General features: G+C 37.7%; 1 protein-coding gene across 1 annotated transcript in view; it reads right to left on the bottom strand.

Annotated features, from left to right (window-relative positions):
• Positions 1–20,107, bottom strand: part of PCCA (propionyl-CoA carboxylase subunit alpha) — a 427,069-nt gene that overhangs the window by 253,122 nt on the left and 153,840 nt on the right. Inside the window, exons 10-12 of the mRNA XM_004704279.2 lie at positions 17,453–17,555; positions 12,908–13,002; positions 9,327–9,477 (exon numbers count right to left, since the gene is read on the bottom strand). Of these exons, the coding sequence (XP_004704336.1) occupies positions 9,327–9,477; positions 12,908–13,002; positions 17,453–17,555 (349 nt within the window). The remainder of the gene's footprint in view (positions 1–9,326; positions 9,478–12,907; positions 13,003–17,452; positions 17,556–20,107) is intronic.

Below are 20,107 nucleotides of genomic sequence, written 5' to 3'. Positions count from 1 at the left end.
AGTAATAATTAGCTGTAGACAGTTTGAAGAAGCATTCCTACAAGTCTCCAACAAAAAACAGGAGAAACAAAAGGCAATGGCAGAAGATATCCCGAACATAACAACATACATAGAAGAAGCAGACATTGAGCTGCCACAGAAAGAAATTTTCAGAATGCTGCTTGGAGTCATCCAGAAAAAGGATGAAATGATAGATGAGATAAAGGCCATACACGAAAGGGAAATGTAGGAGCTTAGGGAGGAGATAACAAAAACCAGTAGCAGAAACACAGAGCTTGAGAATTGACTGGAGGAACCAGAGAAGCGCATCAGCGACTTGGAGGACAGCCAAACAGAATTCAAAAAACGCGAACAAAAAGCTAATAAGATCATCAGAGAAGCTGAAGAAAACCTAAGAGCTATGTCTGATGCTATGAAGTGGAACATTACAATTACTGGCTTGCCAGAGGAAGACACAACAAAGAAGTCATCTGCAACAATAGGGAGAGAATTCTTGGAGGACAACTTCCCCAGCTTAATGAATGAAAGCCAGGCAACCATTCAGGAAGCTGAAAGAACACCAGCTATACTGAATCCCAAGAAGAAGTCACCAAAACACATAATAGTTAAACTATCCAACTTTGAGGAAAAGGAGAAAATCATGAGAGCAGCTAGGGAAAAACAAGCAATCACATATAAAGGTTCCCAAATAAGAATATGCTCAGACCTAACAGCAGAAACTATGAAGAAGATGAGAGAGTTGAGTAACATATTCCAAAAATTGAAGGAAAACAATGCAAACCCAAGAATATTCTACCCAGCCAAATTATCGATCAAGATAGATGGAGAGGTAAGAGTCTTCCCAGACAAGGAAAAACTATTTTAGAATAAACCCAGCCCTACAAAAGATCCTTGCCGACCCAGTATGGGCAGAAGAACAACACTCACAGACCGCCACATAGAACTACCTCACCCAGAGGGCAACAAAGAGGAAACAGACCCCAAGATAGCATTGGCTTAAGGATGGAAAGAAGCCAAGAATGATACACACACACACACACACCATTGCATAACACACTAATGTAAAAGGAAAGTAGGAAAACACCCAACACAAAAGATATAAGATGGCGTCACAGAGTCCACAGATGGAGATAATAACCCTGAATATCAACGGCCTGAACTCAGGCATTAAAAGACTGAGACTAGCAGACTGGATTAGAAAACACAACCCATCAATCTGCTGCCTACAGGAGACACATCTCAAGGCTACAGACAAAAATAGGCTGAGAATCAAAGGTTGGAGCAAGTCATACCAAGCAAACAGCAGTTCAAAAAAAGCAAGGGTTGCAATCCTAATCTCGGATAAAATTGACCTCAAAGTGCAAACCATAAAAAGAGATAAGCAGGGACACTACATAATGCTCAAGGGAATGGTAAATAAAGAACCACTAAGCATTGTAAACATATATTCCCGAATGAGAGACCCACGGAATATGTCAACCAAACACTCCAAAAGATGAAAAAAGAATTCACAGCCTCAACAATTATAGTGGGTGACTTCAACACAACACTCTCTGAGAAAGATAGATCACAGGGAAAGAAACTCAACAAGGAAGGTAGAGATCTAAACATGACCATTAGACAACCTGACCTGACAGATATTTACACAGAGCTTTTCATCCAAATACAAAGAAGTTCACATTCTTTTCAAGTCCCCATGGCACTTATTCGAAGATAGACCACATGCTGGGGCATAAGGCAAATCTACATAAATTTAAGCACATTGATATACAGAGTTCTCTTTCTGACCACTGTGCCATAAGGCTGGAAATCAATAAAAGGAAGACAAAGAAAACAAGAGCAAACAATTGGAGCATGAATAACTCTCTACTGCAAAAGGACTACATACTGGCGCAGATCAGAGATGAAGTTAGGAAATTTCTAGAAACCAATGAGAATGAGCACACGACATACCAAAACTTATGGGACACAGCAAAGGCAGTCATCAGAGGAAGCTTCATAGCAATACATGCACACCTGAGAAAGGAAGAGAGACCCATGACTGATATGCTGGCTCAAAATTTACATCAACTAGAGCAGAGTCAGCAGGACAATCCTACTAATAGCCAAAGAAAAGAAATTATAAAAATTAGGGCTGAGATTCAGGAGAGGGAAAATAAGAAAACTATGGAAAAAATTAATGCTACTAAAAGCTGGTTCTTTAAAAGGATAAACAGAATCGACAGACCACTTACAAATTTAACCAAAGAAAGGAGGGAACAAATTTCAATAGCAAGAATAAAGGAAGAAAGAGGGGACATTACAAGAGACCCAAATGAAATCAAAAGGATATATATATATATTCCAAAGGAAACAACAAGCAGAAAGAGAGAAGCCAAAGAAATAGAAGAAACGAAAAGCACATTATTACAACCATAAGAAAAATTACATTAAATATGAATGTTATAAATTCACCAATAAAAAGACAAGGATGGTCAGATTAAATGAGAAACAGACAACTTCAAGACATCTTTAATTACAAAAAACAGGAAAGGTTAGAAACGTTATATAACAAAATATAATATATAAACACTGATTTAAACATCTAACTAGCTATAGTGGCATGTAATAAAGGAGACTATAACCAAAAAAACAAGGAGGGTACAATACTGAGCAAAATGAATAAGTGTATCATAATAATAAGCTTGTCAATTCATTAGGATGGCACAAAACTCTTAAATGTTTACGTACCTAAACGAAGTGCTTCAAAATACATAAAACTAAAAGCTTTCATTAACACTAGCATGTACGTCAGAAGCCTTGGGGATATGGTTACCTGTTAGGCTGTGATCCACAGGTTGGCAGTTCTAAACCAAGAGCAGCTCCAAGGAAGAAAGATAGAGTTTTCTACCCCATAAACAGCTACAATCTCAGACACTCACAGGGGAAGTTCTCCTTGTCCTCCAGGGTCACTGTGAGTCAGTATTGACTCACTTGCAGTGATAGAGAAAACCAGTATAACTGAATGTACAGATAGGCAAACAAAATTGTTGGGCTTGACACAAACCATGGTATTTTCAATTGCCTCATATGCATATGAAAGATGAACAATGAATAAGAAAGGCGGTAGGAAAAGTGATGCATTTAAATTATGGTATTTACAAAGAATACTGAAAGTATTCCGAACTACTAGAAGAACAAATATCTCTCTCAGGAAACAGCCATGACGTTTTTTTTAGAAGTGAGGATGGTGAAACTTCACCTCAAGTACTTTGATCATGTCAACAGGAGAGACTAGTCCCTGGAAAGTATCGAAAGGCTTACTATGGTAGATGATTAGCCAAAAAACGAGTAAGACCCTCACTGAAATGGGCTGACACAATGACTCACACTGAGTCACACTGAGGGTGACTGCAACAAGGATCTCAAGCATAACAATTGTCAGGATGGTACGAAAAAGTATTGAACAGGGCGGGGGAGAAAGAGGGGGAAATGAGGAACTGATATCAAGCGCTCAAGTAGAAAGAAAATGCTTTGAAAATGATGATGGGAGCATATGTACAAATGTGCTTGACACAATGGATGGATGTATGGATTGTGCTAAGAGTTGTACAAGCCCCCAATAAAATGATTTAAAAAAAGATGTAAGAGCCCCCAATAAAAGTATCCAAAAAAAGCATCTAACAAAAAAATTATTGGGAAACCTTTCAATACTTCCCCTTCAAAAAAAATAGAAAATAAATATGGTTAGAAATGCTTGAATAAAAAAAAATTTTTTTAAGAAATGCCTGAATAATACTGTCAAACAACTTGTCTCATATAATACTTATAAAACACTTCACCCCAAAAGAAAATTGTTTTTAAGTTCACATGAAACATTCACCAAGAAAAGTGATACTCTGAGGCATAAAAGAAACCTTAACAGACTTATTAGAATTAAAATAATATATGTTTTCCTGACTCAAAGAAATAAAGTTAGAAATAGAAGACTAATAAAAAAATATCCAGATACATGAAGAGTAAACAGCATACTTACAAATAATCACATAATTAAAAGAAAAATACTCATGGAAAATTAGAAAATATTTTAATTGTATGAAAAAAACATGTATCATCCCCTTACAGAAGGCTTGCGAGGAGGAGACGAGCCAGTCAGGGTGCAGTATAGCAATAATGAAACACACAACTTTCCTCTAGTTCTTAAATGCTTCTACCCCCCACTGTCATGATCCCAATGCTATCTTACAAATCTGGCTAGACCAGAGGATGTATACTGGTACAGATAGGAACTGGAAACACAGGGAATCCAGGACAGATGATCCCTTCAGGACCAGTGGTGAGAGTGGCGATACCAGGAAGGTGGAGGGAGGGTGGGGTAGAAAGAAAGGATCTACATATAACCTCCTCCCCGGGGGATGGACTACAGAAAAGTGGGTGAAAGGAGACATCGGACAGTATATGACAAAATAATAATAATTTAGAAATTATCAAGGGTTCATGTCGGGGGGAGCGGGGAGGAAGGGGAAAAAATGAGGAGTTGATACCAAGGGCTCAAGTAGAAAGCAAATGTTTTGAGAATGATGATGGCAACAAATGTACAAATGTGCTTGACACAATGGATGGATGGATTGTGATAACAGTTGTAAGAGCCCCCAATAAAATTATTTAAAAAGAAAGAAAAAAAACATGTATCATAATTTATGAAAGACAGCTAAAATATCCAGAGGAAAATATGTAACTTTAAATCTTTTTTTTTCCCTTACTTTTATTAGGGCTCTTACATCTCTTATCACAATCCATACATTCATCCAGTGTGTCAAGCACATTTGCACATACGCCACCATCATCATTTTCAAAGCATTCCTTTCTCATCTGAGCCCCTGAGATCAGCTCCCCATTTCTTTCCCCTCCCTCCCCTGCCAGCCCTCCTTCACAAACCCTTGATAAGTTATAGATTATCATTTTCATATCTTATATCGCTCCATCACCCCTCACCCATTTTTCCATTATTCATCCCCCTGGGAGGCAGTTCTAGATTGATCCTTGTGATGAATTCCCCCACCATCCCCTAATCATCCTGGCATCTCTACTCTCATTGTTGGCCCTGAGCGGTTTATCTATCCTGGATTCCCTGTGTTGCGGCTCTTATCTGTAGCAGTGTGCACATTCAGGTCTAATCTGATTTGTAAGGCAGAACTGGGGTCATGATAGTGGTGGGAAGGAAGCACCAAAGAACTAGAGGAAAGTTGTGTGTTTCATCTGCACTATACTGCACCCTGACTGGCTCATCTCTTCCCTGTGACCCGTCTGTGAGGGGATGGTCAATTGTCTACAAATAGGCATTAAGTCTCCATTCATGCCCCTTCTCCCCCATTCACATTGGGTATGATTTTGTTCTGGGTCTTAGATGCCTGATATCTGATCCCATCGAAAATCTTAAAACTTTAAAGAAAGTTCTCAAACCAATGATCTAAAGTTTCTACCTTAAGAAATTAGAAAAAGAACAAATGAAATCTTAAGCAACATGAAAGATACAATAAAAAAATGTTGAAAACAAAATAGTATAGAGAGAAATCAATAAAACCCCAAGTAGAAACTTTGAAAAGGTTGATGAAATTTATAAATCTCTAACTGGGAAAATAAAGAAAAAAGAAAATAGATACAAGTTATCAATATCAAGTATGAAAGAGGGGATGTTAGTATAGATGTTATAGACATTAAAAGAATATGAGAACAACCAATTCTATACCTATAAATTCAACAACTTTAAAGATCAATTTATTGAAAGTCACAAACCAATGAAACCTACATAAGAACAGCTAAAAGAACCTTAATAGTCCTATAACTACTGTACAAATTTAATTCTTTGTTAAAAGCCTTCTCTATAAATGATTATCTACATTGCCACCACTCATTTGCTAGTGTGTCGTTCTGTAGAGGTTTTTCTGTTGCTGGCATTTATGTCACTGGTATTTCAAATACCAGCAGGGTCACACAAAGTGAACAGGTTTGAGCAGATCTTGCAGACTAAGAACAGACTCTGAAGGAGGAATAGGCTGTCTGCTTGGGAGGAATTAACTCAGCATTCAAACACTGTCAGGTACTGAAAACTTCTTAAGTTAAAGTAGATCACTGTCAGAGATTGTGCCAGAATATGAGCCCATCGAGACAGAGGCACTCTAATCTGACTGAGCAAGAGCGGCCTTCTCAAAGTAGAGCCAGCCATAATGATGTGGATGGAGTAAAGCCTTCACGGCCTTCATTTGCTGATGAGACATGACTCAAAATGAGGGCAGCTGCAAATATCAATTAATAATCGGAACATGGATTGTATGAAGTATGAATCTGGGAAAAATGGAAATCAAAAATGAAATGGAATGCATAAAGATAGATATGCTAGGTGTTACTGAGCTTAAATGGACTAGAATTGGCCACTTTGAATGAGGAAATATTATGGTTTACTATGAGGGGAATGACACATTCTAGAAGAATGGCATCACATTCATTGTCCAAGAGGATACTTCAAAATCTCTCTCTTAGTATAATGTTTTCTGTGATAGGATAATATCGATCTGAATACAAGGAAATCCAATAAACACAACTATTATTCAGATGTATGCAGTAACAACTAAGTTAGTGATGAAAATATTGAAGAATTCTATCAACATCTATCAATTGGAAATTCATCAAACATGCAAGCAAGATGCATTGATAGTTATTGATGATTGGAATGTAAAAGTTAGAAACAAAGTAGATGGAAAAACATGGTCTTGGTAATAGAAACAAAGCTGGAGATGGCATGATAGAACTTTGTAAGACCATTTCCTACCTGAACTTCGAGAACAAATCAAGAACAGATTTGACATACTCAACACTAGTTAGCAGAAGACCTGGTGAGATGTGAGTTGACATCAGGAACCCCATACATAAAGAAGCAAAAGGTCAATAAAAAGCAAAGAAAGAAAAGGTCAAAGTGCATGTGGGCAGAGACTCTGAAACTTGCTCTTAATCATAGAGTAGCTAGGGTAAATTGAAGAAATGAAGTCAACGAGCTGAAGAGAAAATTTCAAATGACAGTTTAGAAGACCAAGTCAAATAGTATAATGAAATGCACAAAGACCTAAAGTTAGAAAACCAAAAAGGAGGAACACACTCAGTGCATCTTAAACTGAAAGAATACAAGAAAAATTTCAGTTTTGAGTTGCAAGACTGAAAAATTCTACAGGCAAAATATTGGATAATGTAGAAAACATCAAAAAAAAGATTTTTTTTAAAAAAGAATAATTTATAAATTATCAAGGGAACATGGGGAAGGAGGGTGAACGAGGGAGGGGAAAAAATGAGGAGTTGATACCTAGGGTTCAAGTAGAAAGAAAATGTTTTTTTGTTGTTTTTTTAAATCATTTTATTGGAGGCTCATACAACTCTTATCACAATCCATATATCCACCCATTGTGTCAAGCACATTTGTATGTTTGTTGCCATCATTATTCTCAAAACATTAAATGTTTTGAAAGAGATGATGACGACATTTGTACAGATGTGTTTGACACAATGGATATATGTATGGATTGTGATAAGAGCTCTAAGAGCCCCCAATAAAAGAAAAAAAATTTTTAAAGAGGGGGAAAAAAAGAAGATGGAAAGAATACAGTCACTATACCAAAAAGAACTGGTCGACATTCAACCATTTCAAGAGGTAGCAAATGAACAAGGTCCAATGGTACTGAAGGAAGAAGTCCAAGCTGCACTCACGGCATTAGCCCAAACCGAATTTCCAGGAAATGATGGACTACCAAGTGAAACGTTTCAAATGTTGAAACACTGGAAGCACTTAGTTGAGTATATCAGGAAATTTGGAAGACAGTTACTTGATCAAATGACTGGAAGAGACCCAGTCTCTTTCAAAGAAAGTTGACCCAACAAAATTTTCAAACTATAGAATAGTATCACTGATATCACACGCAAGTGAACGTTTGCTGAAGATCGTCCAACAGTTGCAGCAGTACACAGACAAGAAGCTGCCAAAGGTTCAGGCCATACTCAAAAGAGGACATGACGCAAGAGATAGCATTGCTGATGTCATGTGGATCTTGGCTCAAAGCAGAAAATACCAGAAAGATGTGTATTGTGTTTCATTCACTAAGCAGAAGCGTTAGACTGTGTGGATCATATCAAACTATGGAAAGCTTTGAGAAGAATGGGAATTCCAGAATGCTTCATTGTGCTTATGCAGAACTTGTACATGGATCAAGAGGCAGTTGTGTAAAGATAACCCGGGAATACTGCGTGGTTTAAAACGAGGAAAGGAGTTGACAAGGCTGTATCTTCTCACTATAATTATTCAAGCTAATTTTCATGCTAAGTAAATCATCCGAGAAGCTGGATTATAGGAAGAAGATGGAATCGGGATTGGAGGAAGGCTTATTAACAAGCTTGCTGGCTGAGAGTGAGAAGAGCTTGAAGCACTTGCTGATGAAGGTCGAGGATAGCAGCCTTCGGTATGGACGACAGCTCATTGTCAAGACGCAGATTCTCACATCTGGTAACTTCATGATAAACAAAGAAAAACACCGAAGTTGTCATGGATTTTTGTCTTGCTTGGATCCACAGTCAATCTCATAGAAATAGCAGTCAAGAGATCAAGCAATGCATCATGTTGGGTAAATGTACTGTATGAGATCTCTTCAGAGTATTGAGGAGAAAGGCTGTTACTTTAAGGATTAAGGTGACCAGACCCAAACCATGGTATGCTTCATATGCATGTGAAAGTTGAACAAGGAGTAAGAAAGATCAAAGAAAAAATGATTCCTTTGAGTTATATTGCTGGCAAAGAATACTGAAGGTACCATGAGCCAAAAGAACAAACATGCCTGCCCTGGAAGAAGTATAGCCAGAATGCTCTTTAGAAGCAAGGATGTTGTGACGCATCTCTTTCACGCTGGCCATGTGTTCAGGGGAGACCAATCTCTGGAAAGGACATCATGCCTCTGGCTACCACGACAGTGCCTACAGCTTCTGCTCCATCCCTGAGTCTCACTGGATATTGCCTCGCTGGTGGCAAGGCCCATGCATAGGATCTCCACATAAGCAATTCAAGAATGAAACATGAGATCTCTAATATGAGGCATTAAAAATAACAAAGTAGAGGGGCTACTTTAAATTATAGTCAAATTTGTCAGCCATGACTGATATATCAAAAGAAGTATAAGTAATCTTATTTTAACAGTTTATGAAAATTTTCACTTTTTATAAAAGAGATACATGATGAAGCATAAACCCGAGGTGCACGGATAGGGATTAAAAAACAAAACAAAACAAAAAAACACACCAAAAAACCTTGTTACCTGGAGTCGAGTATTCATTTCCAAAAAGTAAAAATTCTTCTTTGCGTCCACAAGGAATTCTACGGTTCCAGCCGAGGAATACTTCACTGCTTTGGCAAGAGCCACAGCTTGCTCTCCCATTGCTCTTCGAGTGTCAGTATCCAGAAACATACTACGAGTACAGAAAGAGCATTTTTCTCTACCTTGTATAGATTATATGTCAGTTTTAAAAAAGCATACTCAGATATAGGCTGCCTCTATCAATTCACAATTTTATTACGTTAACTATGCATGCTTAAACTAATCAACTTTAGTTTTTTTAATAAAACTAACACTTGAATTTTATACATACTGTAACTTTAACTTATATTAAAAAATAGAACCATGTGTCAACTGGTAAAATGTAACACATATACTCAGTATTCCTTCATGCTATAATTGTGAGAAAATTAACTTTTACAAAATAATATATGCAGCTAAAAAATTTTGATGTGGCCACATTTTAAAAATGTCATGAGGCACAGCATATTCCTTCCCCCAGCTCTGCTTGCTGCTTGATCTGCTCTTTTTAGATCTCAAACAAAATTGACTTTAGTCATATCCCACATCAATCTTCCCTCATTAATGTAACAAAGGTAGTCCAACCCACATGGAATTTAAAGCACAGGTGTAAATCAAAGCTCAAACTCATTGCCATTGAGTCAATTCTGATTCACCCTACTGGACAGAGTAGCTCCTGTGGGTTCCGAGACTCTGCACCCTTCTGGAAGTAGAAAGCCTCAGATTTCTCATTAGAGCTGCTGGTCGTTTTGAAATGCTCACCTTGTGGTTCGCAGCCCAATGCATAATACACTATGTCACCTGGTCTTCTGAACCACAGAAATAGGGGTTAGGATTTACAAAACATATTCTTTGGGACCACAATTCAATCCATAACAATACCTAAGTAGTGAGTTCTACACATAAATGCTTGTGAGCTACAAAATTACACATGTGGGCATGAAAACTGTGTGGAGGGTTGCACAGAGGCCATGTAATGTCTATAAGCCATGGAACCAAAGAACAATGGGGATTACCTCAGAAGAAACAGGCAGGGCTAACCTCTAGTTAAAACTTCTATCATTCAGAGCTGTGAAAAAAATAATGTTGTTCTTAAAGTCACTCACTAACAGACTTTCTGTTATAGCAGACACAAAGACAAAGGACTGTCTCATGTTTAATAACTATTATTATAGCATACACCACTACACTAAGGGTTACATGTTAGATCCTAGAGGGTTGCTATGAGGTGGAGTCAATCTGATGGCAGTGAGTTTGAGTTTTGAATATATAGCCAAAAGGCCGGCCTTTACTTTTTTTTAAGAAAATCTCAAATTAGATTTCATTTCATTTATATCTGGGTCCACAAGCTAATAATTCTTTCACAATACATCACATCTAAAATTTAACAAAAACTTCTTAATAGCATTTAATATCTGCTCACTATTCAAACATTACTCATTAAAACATATTGTTTCACAGCTGATTTATTTTTATTTCAATCAGCATCCAAATAAGGTACAGATATAGCTAATAGGTTGGTTTTTATATCTTAAACATCTCTTACTCTACAATGTCTCCAATACACACCCCCTGTTCCTCCCAACCATTCCATTTTAGAGAATGGGCTATCAAGAACTCATCATTTTTCTGTCTCATTCCTCATATTCTTGGTTGGTTGTATATAACTCATAATATATATATACAGCGAACTCTCGCCACTTCGCGCTTTGACTTCCGCGGCTTCACTCTATCGCGGTTTTTGCGTAACAGCGCATGCTCTGTCATTACTGCCACTGATTGGCTCATACTGTACACGCTTCTGTCTGCATCGCTACGTATCGGAGCTACGTATCAGATGCATTTTTGCTTTTGTACAGTGTACTGTAATTGTTTGCGATTTTTAAGAAATTTTATCTAAGCCCTATGATGGCTCCTAAACGAGCTGCTTCTTCTAAGCCTTCTGACAATAAAAATAAGCGCCAGAGGAAGATGCTCACCATCCAGGAAAAGGTAAAACTTTTTGTATTTTCCCTTTTTCGTTTAATAAATTGGGTAATACGAGTGTAATGGTGACTAAAGGGTGTTTTTTCATGTCCTCTATGCTCTAACTACGAAAATATTTGATTTACAAATAAGGAATCCTACTTCGCGGAATTTCATTTATCACGGTAGGGTCTAGAACCGATTAACCGCGATAAACGAGGGTTCACTGTATATACATATATATAACCACTTTAATGACTTATACTTCATGGTCAATGCAATTTAAGGGTTTATGTATATTAAAGAGTTGTGCAATCATCACCACAATCAATGTTTTATAATTGCCTTTATTCTTGTACCCATTGTTACTAGTTCTCCACTGCCTCTCAACCTTCCCTGTCATAACTCTAAGAATCTATTAATCCATTTACTGTCTAAATATTCACCTACCCTAGATATTATATAAAGAAAATCATACCAAAAAAATTAGCAACAATAAAATCAAATGACAAAGTTCAATGCAAAAGAAAGCAGAAAATAATAAACACTAGAACAAGTTACAAATGGGCCAAAGGGGAAAATAAATGGTAAAATGTTTGATTTTAAGTCACCTATATCTATAGTAATCTATTTTCCACTGTATTCTGTCTGAGGACAAAACTGTTGACATATCTGGTCAATGGTCTGAGGGAGTTCAATGGAGACTAAGTCCATGTGAGGACTCTACCAATGGATTATGGGCTTTCACTGTCATCCATATCTTTGCTAACTGGGTTCTCTAACACAATTCCCTCCTCTTTTCTTGAGTTTTATTATTTACAATCCTAAGATCACAGAAGCTAGTTTGCTTCTTCTGTGTGGACTTAGCTGACACCTTACTTAGATGACTGCTTGTTTTAAGAGATGCCTTCAAGACTCTCAGTGCTATTCTCTCTGATGGTCAGGCACCATCTGCTTTCTTCACCATACTTTGCTGTAGTACCCTTATCTTCAGTGATTACTTCATGAAAACACATATAAGAAATATATAAGCTATGTGGTAGTTACATATTCTGTTGTCAATTTGAGACTGAAGAGTGAAGGGGTGGAGTTTAGCCTGTTAATCAGGTCGCAGCTTGATGACCTCATTTGAAGGCTCTAAGGAGATAAATAGCTTGCTGGAGGCAGGGCAAACCCTCACTCCCTGCAAGACATTATTGATGATGAGCCTGATGGAGATATGCTGATGCGGCCAGAGCCCTGGAGCTGAAGAAGCCACGTGGAGACCCCTGCCAGCACTGAGATGCTTCCACTGCCACCAGATCCACAAGACTTTCCACCCACTAGCCTCTGATCTTCCTGCATTCGGTGTCATTGCATGTGTTGCGTGAATCTGAAGAGGAATTTATAGATTGGTATTGGACATATGCGCTAATATCAGACTTATGGACTTGATCTAGGCTGAGATGTTTTCTCAATATTCAACTTCTCGTATATAAAGCTCTTTTTTATACATAAATGAGTGTCAGCCTACATTTGTTTCTCTAGTCAACCAGGACTAACACAGCTATTATAAAGGTTTATTGGGAGACTCTTACCTTGGTGCTTCCTCTACCACCTTTTGATTTCGTCTCTGAATTGAGCACTCTCTTTCATTAAGCCACAAAGCATTTCCTAGTTTATCACCTAAAACCTGAAAGATTAATACCTTTCAAAACATATGAATATTTGGAAACCACATAATATGTCCCAGGTTACCATTTCTTCATGTAACAGCTCTTGATTTTTAATAGTCAAACCACATATATACCTCTCAAATGTTTTTTGGTTAATATTAATAGAGGGAAGCTTTATATCTATAACCTCAAAATCAATAAAACATGTTCATAAAAAAAGATTTGGACAAAAATGTATTATATTTTAAAACCATGAGAATTTTACAAAATAATGATCACTAAGAATACACAGTCTGCATGCCAATGGTGCTTAGGAAAGGTACCACAATGTTATACAACTATTTGTTGCTAATCATATTAGATATTTGTTGATCGGGAAATGAAGTATTATGCATTTACATTCAAAACAATATTGCTAATAACTATATATTCATATATAAGCCAAGCTTTTCAGCACGTTTTATTCAGTTTTTGTGGTAAAATTAGGTGCCTCAGCTGATATTTGGGTTGGATTATACTCGAGTATATATGTATGAATGTCTTCACTGTGCTTTATTGATGCTATAGAAAATGAGTAAAAGGTCTGGGGTTAATATACAGCACATTATGACTTTGTGCTAATGGGACATTGGCTAGGCTTGACAGTAAAATACAGGGTAGCTAGTTAAATTTGAATTTTATACAAAAGTAATTTTTTAAAAATAAAAAACTAGAAAGAACCAATACTTTTCTTTCTCTAAATTATGTTTAGTCTCCCAGTCCAATTTTTTTTTTCGTTCTGCACATTTACTACCCATGCAATAAAAATGAGTCTAATGAATAATGAGGGGACTAAGTAACCAATGAATAATGAGGGCACTAAGTAACCAGAAAACAATATAAGCAAAAAGTACTTGTAAGGCAAATTAGTCAATAAATATATGATTGGTTCTTTTAAAGTTTTAATATGATCCTTTACAAATCTACAAGTACTTAATATGGAAAAATCTCCAAGGTATACTGCTTACTGAAAACCACTGCAGTATAAAAAAACAACCTTACATAAGGCAAGACCTTTAGCATCCCTGGATGCCACCCACAAGATGACAGCAGTGCTGTAGCTGAAAACCACTGATTTAAATCAAACAAAGGTGGTGCCATTTACATTGCTGATTACAGTATGCAATCCCAGCATGGGGGAGGTACACAGTATATGCCGGTTGGTGGAAAATATAATAGACAATATCAGCATAAAAACTTCCTTGGATATATTTGCAATAATATTTAAAATAATAATAATAATAATAGTGCTTGCATCTAGGAAAAGAAATCAGGAGAATTAGAGTTAAGACTGACAGAGATGCTAACATTTCATTGAAGACCTGTCTTAGTTTCTTAGTGCTGCTGTAGCAGAAACACCACAAGTTGGGAGCATTGACAGTGATTTATTTTCTCACTATGGAGGAGGCTAGAAGTCCCAAATCAGGACTCCAGCTGTAAGGGAGGCTCCCTGGGTGTGCTCTGGGAGAAAATCCTCATCTCATCTTCTGCCTGGCATTCCTTGCAGATCTCCACATGGCACCGCTTTCCCCCATTCCTACTTGCTTGTTTCTGTGTCTGACTTGTTCCTGTTTTATCTCAAAAGTGAATGGATTTAAGACACACTCAGTACCTACATGGCCTCATAACATAACAAAGGAAACTGTATGCCCAAATTGGATTAAGCTCACTGGTATAGGGGCTAGTTTTCTAACATATATTTTTGGAGACACGATTCATACCATTATAATACATGTACAGCAATTACTTAATATAAATAATAACATAAAGGAAAATAAGATCATTTTAAATCCTCCAAATGCAGATCAGATGTGGAAAAGATCCATATTCCCTCCTTACAATCAACACTTAAAATTAAATTTAAAACTTAGATTAAGCATATGACTAACTTAAAAATGGAAAAAGTTGATAAAGATATAAAATTATAATGTGTAACCCAATAAATATTTATTAAGTACTAATAATAACACTTAATAAATGAACTGAAAGGCATTGACCAGGCTGCTGGAGAGAGTAATGTGAATAGGATCTAATCCCCTTTCCAAAGGACCTCATGATCTATTAGAAAAGTCAGATAGCTAAAAGATAAAAGAGCATTAAGTGATCTTCTGATAGTGTGAGTAAGTGCTAGATCGAGAAAATAAAGAAGGAAAAAATTAAGTGTCTCTAGAACTTCAAATGAAGGGCAGTTCAAATATCTCCTCTCCTCTTCTGACCTAAATACCCAACTGCTTACTTATATTTAGATGTCTAATGGGCACCCCTATTTGATTTAACAAACATCATAATCTTGATTTTTCTCCCCAAAATAAGCACTTCCCACAATCTATCCCACCCAATAAAAGACAACCCCATTCTTTTGATTACTCTGACCTCTGAGTAACTAACTCACTACCACCAGGAGCCCCTTGGTAAGGCACAGTAGTGACTTAAAGGAACCCTAGTAGTGCTGTTAGGTAAGTGCCGGACCACCAACAGCATGGTCATTAGTTCAAAACCACCAGCCATTCCTTGGGAGATGGATGAGGCTTTCTGTTCCCATGAAGATTGATAGCCTCAGAAACTCTAGTTAGGGTCACTATGAGCTGGCAGTGGCAGTGGGGAAGGAATGACTTCCTGGTGGTGCTCACCTCACGGAAAGGTGAGCAATTCAAACCTTCCCAGCAGCTCCAGAGGAAGAAAGACCTATCAGCGCCTGTCCAGTACCAGACCAGAAGAGCATCTGCAACAGCTGTACTCTGCTACATTGAGTCACTCTGAGCCAGAAACAGAATCGAGAGCTTCCAAGAAGCCATGACTAGGCGTCTCCCTTTTTCTACCTGGTTGAATGCAGGGATTTATTGCAGTGTCCTGTCCCTTTCTCACGTTTTATGTTGGGTGACTAGGTGCAGGATAATATTTAAATATGTAGGTCTTTGCTGTAGAAGAACGAACTGTTTCTGAGGGACAATACATAAGGCCCATCCACATATGAGCTATGTTTGAAGTAGAAATCCTGGTTTGGGTGTCAGTTGTTAGACACATTCTATATGTAAAAGGTCATGATCGTTGAGGATCAAAGAGTACACTGTGATGACTAATATTCAAAGATGGGTATCCATGAAGCACAAAACTTGATATTTCTACCATGTATAATTTCATCTGGCAATAAACCGAGGCTGGCAATGAACTTACAAAATGCAAAATAAGTGATTTTGTGCCTGTTTACCCACTCATCTGCTGACAGACACTTGAGTGGTTTCCACCATTTGGCTCTTGTGAATAATACTGCTAGGAGCAATGGTTTATAATTGGGATACTTTGCTTAAAGTGTTCTTTTAAACAAAACATTCTTCTATTAAAATTTTGGAAAGGTCGGAATAACGTTCTTAACAGAATAAATTTAGCCTGGTGTCTCAGCATTCCAATTTTTTTTGGCTGAGCAATTTTAAAAAAATATGATTTGCTTTCTTTTACTATTAAAATGCAATTATTAAAAAAAATTTTTAAAGTAGTAGGACAGCTTCATAACCACATATAGAGGGAAATCCTGACCAGATGTGTAACAACCGCACTAAAAACACAGAAACCATGTGGAGATGTCCCAAGTCTTTACACAGACAAAGGGAGGCCAAGGTACCCCAGTGTCTCATCTGAGCCGTCTTTAACCCAGAGCTCACTCCAAAACTATAACTCACTCCCATCGAGCTGATGCCAACTCATGGGGACTCAAAGGGCAAGGTAGAACTGCATGGTGAGTTTCCGAGACTTATTATGGGAGTAGAAAACCCTATCTGTTTCCCAGAGTCGCGGTAGTTTTAAAACACTGACCTTGTGATTTGTAGCCCAACATGGAACCACTATGTTACCAGGGCTCTTGGACCCCAAGACACCCAAAATATGAGAGCCAGCACAGACATTCCAAACTAGTCAGTATCCTATATGACAATTGCCCTAGTTGACATCCTATGGATCAAAAAATTCATCCAGCTAGCCCTTTCTGTTTTGCTAAAAGCTTAAGTAGAAAAAGAGAGCTTCACTCATTTCTGTACAAAGAACTCCTACATAATACCTTTCAATGGGAAGGCACTTAAACGTCTGGTGAACAGAAATGACAAGAGTTCAGGTCAGCCATTCTTCTTTCAGAATGTTGGAAAGGTTAGAATAAAGTTCTTAACAGAATAAATTTAGCCTGGCCAGATATCTTTGGACTGTTTCACTTGGGAGCTTTGTTTTCATATCATTTCAAAACCAGAGCAACATCTTGGTAGTTTAATAAAAGCTACACCAGATTTCAAAGGAAAGAAATCAATTTATAAACATTTCTTACCCTTTAGTTACTCAATATACTGAACAATTCACAGTCTCATTAAAGGAAAGGATGTGTTTCTAATAGAAATAACTTATATAATTTTAATTAGATAAATTAGAAAGCATTTTAAAATGTACCTGGATTTCTATATGACGAGGGTTATCAATAAATTTTTCGATTAGTAGTCTATCATCACCAAAACTAGAAGCAGCTTCCTGAGATGAAAATCTAAAGCCATCCCTAAAAAACAAAAACAATACAGTCACACTAGCAAAATAAATATATCATGCCCAACAAAACATATGCAATTAAATATTCACTTTGGCTTACTTCTGAACAAAGCAGACAAAATTCAGTCAATGTACATTGAATTAAATTAATCTTGGTTCAACTGTAAGTCTCATTAGTTCTGTGGTCTTGGGTGTGTTATTTAACTTTCTAGACTCTAGACGTTCTAACTACAAGACAGGAATAATAATACTTACCTAACTAGCTGTTAAATATGAGATACTTAGTCAATCAGACAAAATGCATGACTAGTTACATTTCTTCAACTCTAAGATTGCTATTAAAATATCCACACAATCATTACGATTAACATTCAATAATAATAATCCTAATACAATTATTAAAATGTATATCCATATTATTCAGAATTCAGAAGATGCAAACAAAAATACAAAGGCTTAGTCAAATGCCCAACCAGAACATAACTATAGGAAATATATTCATTAAGATATGAATATACATTAGGATTATATTCCCTTTATATATATATATATAAATCATTTTGGGGGGGATCTTACAGCTCTTATAACAATCAATACATCAGTTGTTATCAAGCACATTTGTACATATGTTGCTATCATTTTCAAAATATTTTCTTTTTACTTGAGCCCTTTTTTCCCTCCTTCCCCCACGCTCCCACGTGAATGCTTGATATTATCAATTATTATTATTTTCAGATCTTACACTATCTACTGTGTCCCTTCACCCACATTTCTGTTGTTCATCCCCTTCAGGGGGGAAATGGGACTATATGTTGATCATTGCGATCGGTTTCCCCTTCTCCCACCTTCCCCCTACCCTCATGGTATCCCTACTCCCATTACTGTTCCTGAGGGGTTTATCTGTCCTGGATGCCATGTGTCCTGAGCTCTTATCTGTACCAGTGTACATGCTCCAGTCTAGCAGATTTGTAAGGTAGAACTGGGGTCATGATAGCTGGGGAGAGGAAGCATTAAAGAACTAGAGAAATGTGTGTTTCGTGGGTGCTATACTGCACCCTGGCTGATTCATCCTTTCCTTATAACCCTAAAGTGAGGAATGTCCCAATTGTCTACAGATGAGCTTTGGGTCTCCACTCCAACCCCCCTTGTTCACATTGATATGATTGTTTGTTTTGGGTCTTCTGATACCTGATCCTATTGACACCTCATGATCACACAGGTTGGTGTGCTTCTTCCATGTGGGCTTTGTTGCTTCCCTGCTAGATGGCCGCTTGTTTAACTTCAAGCCTTTAAGAACCCAGGTGCTATATCTGGCCGGGCTGGGCACCACCAGCTTTCTTTACCACATTTGCTTATGCACCCATTTTGACTTAAGCAATTGTGTCAGAAAGATGAGCATCACATCACAGTTTATTAGAACAACATGATCATGTGTTAAGGGAGGACTTGAGTAGAGGCCCAATGTCGGTCTGCTACATTAGTACTTAGCATATAAATCTATGTACATATATCCTATGTACATATATCTATGTAAATATATCCTATCATTATATATTAATACATTTACATATATACCTGCTTATATTTATACCTCTATAAATGTCTTTTGCCTCCTAGTTCTTTCCTCTATTTCCTTTTACGTTGCTCCTGTCCCACTATCATGGTTTAACCTTCATTCAGTTCTCAGTAATTCCTCTCGAATATATTGCATTTGATCAAACCCCACCAGGCATTCTACATTCTCCTCACCAACGATTTTAGAACTTTTGTTCCCTTGCCCCTGGGTTTGTTGGCTCCCCACTCCCTTTCCCTCACCTCCGCCTCTCCCATGTCCTCCTGGAACCATCGGTCCATTGTTTTTTCCTTGGGATTGTAAGCAATCCTGCCTATCTTATATAACTAGACATAGGGGTTAAAAAAAGCTTATAAATAGTTCCAGGTCTCGAGGAGTCAAGCCGGGGGGGGGGGGGGGGGGGGGGGGGCTGCGGCGGCGGCCCAAGTAAAAGACTGTTTTCAAGATTCCTCAGGGACTTCGTTGCTTTGCTTCGCTCCCCTTTGCCAGTCTGTTGTGCTCCCTTCATGGTGTGTGTGTGTGTGTGTGTGTACAAGGAAGCTGGGGGGAGTAGGGAGGCAGGGCACAATTCCTACACTGGGTCTCCAGTGCCGTCCCCCGGAATGCTATGGGTCAGTGAGAGGACCTCATTTCACTTGATTAGCAGTATTTTCAAAAACATTTACTGATATCTAAAATTACATTATCAGAAATGCAATTTTTCCCTACATACCCACACAGTCTATTGTTATTTTCCCTTCATAAAAAGGACTCAACATGACAGGGCATGGTGCCCCAACAGGCTAGACTGGAAAACACAAGCTTTTCTTTCTTGGTATAATTTAATTTGTTTTTCATCAGTGGATTGATGTTGTTGCTGTTTTGTTGTACATTGTTGCGTGGTTTTGCTCTGTCTTATTTTTATGCATGTTGTCTCCGCAGGCCTGTCTGGATAGGACAGGCTGGATGAACAATCTGGAGGAGAAAACAACGGGACTGACAGTTCCGGG

Source organism: Echinops telfairi, unplaced genomic scaffold (genome assembly GCF_000313985.2).
Source record: "Echinops telfairi isolate 266 unplaced genomic scaffold, ASM31398v2 ScPeMD7_7467;HRSCAF=8505_0, whole genome shotgun sequence".
NCBI lineage: Eukaryota > Metazoa > Chordata > Mammalia > Afrosoricida > Tenrecidae > Echinops > Echinops telfairi.
The sequence above is the reverse complement of the archived record's forward strand: the minus strand, read 5'-3'. Positions and strand labels throughout refer to the sequence as shown.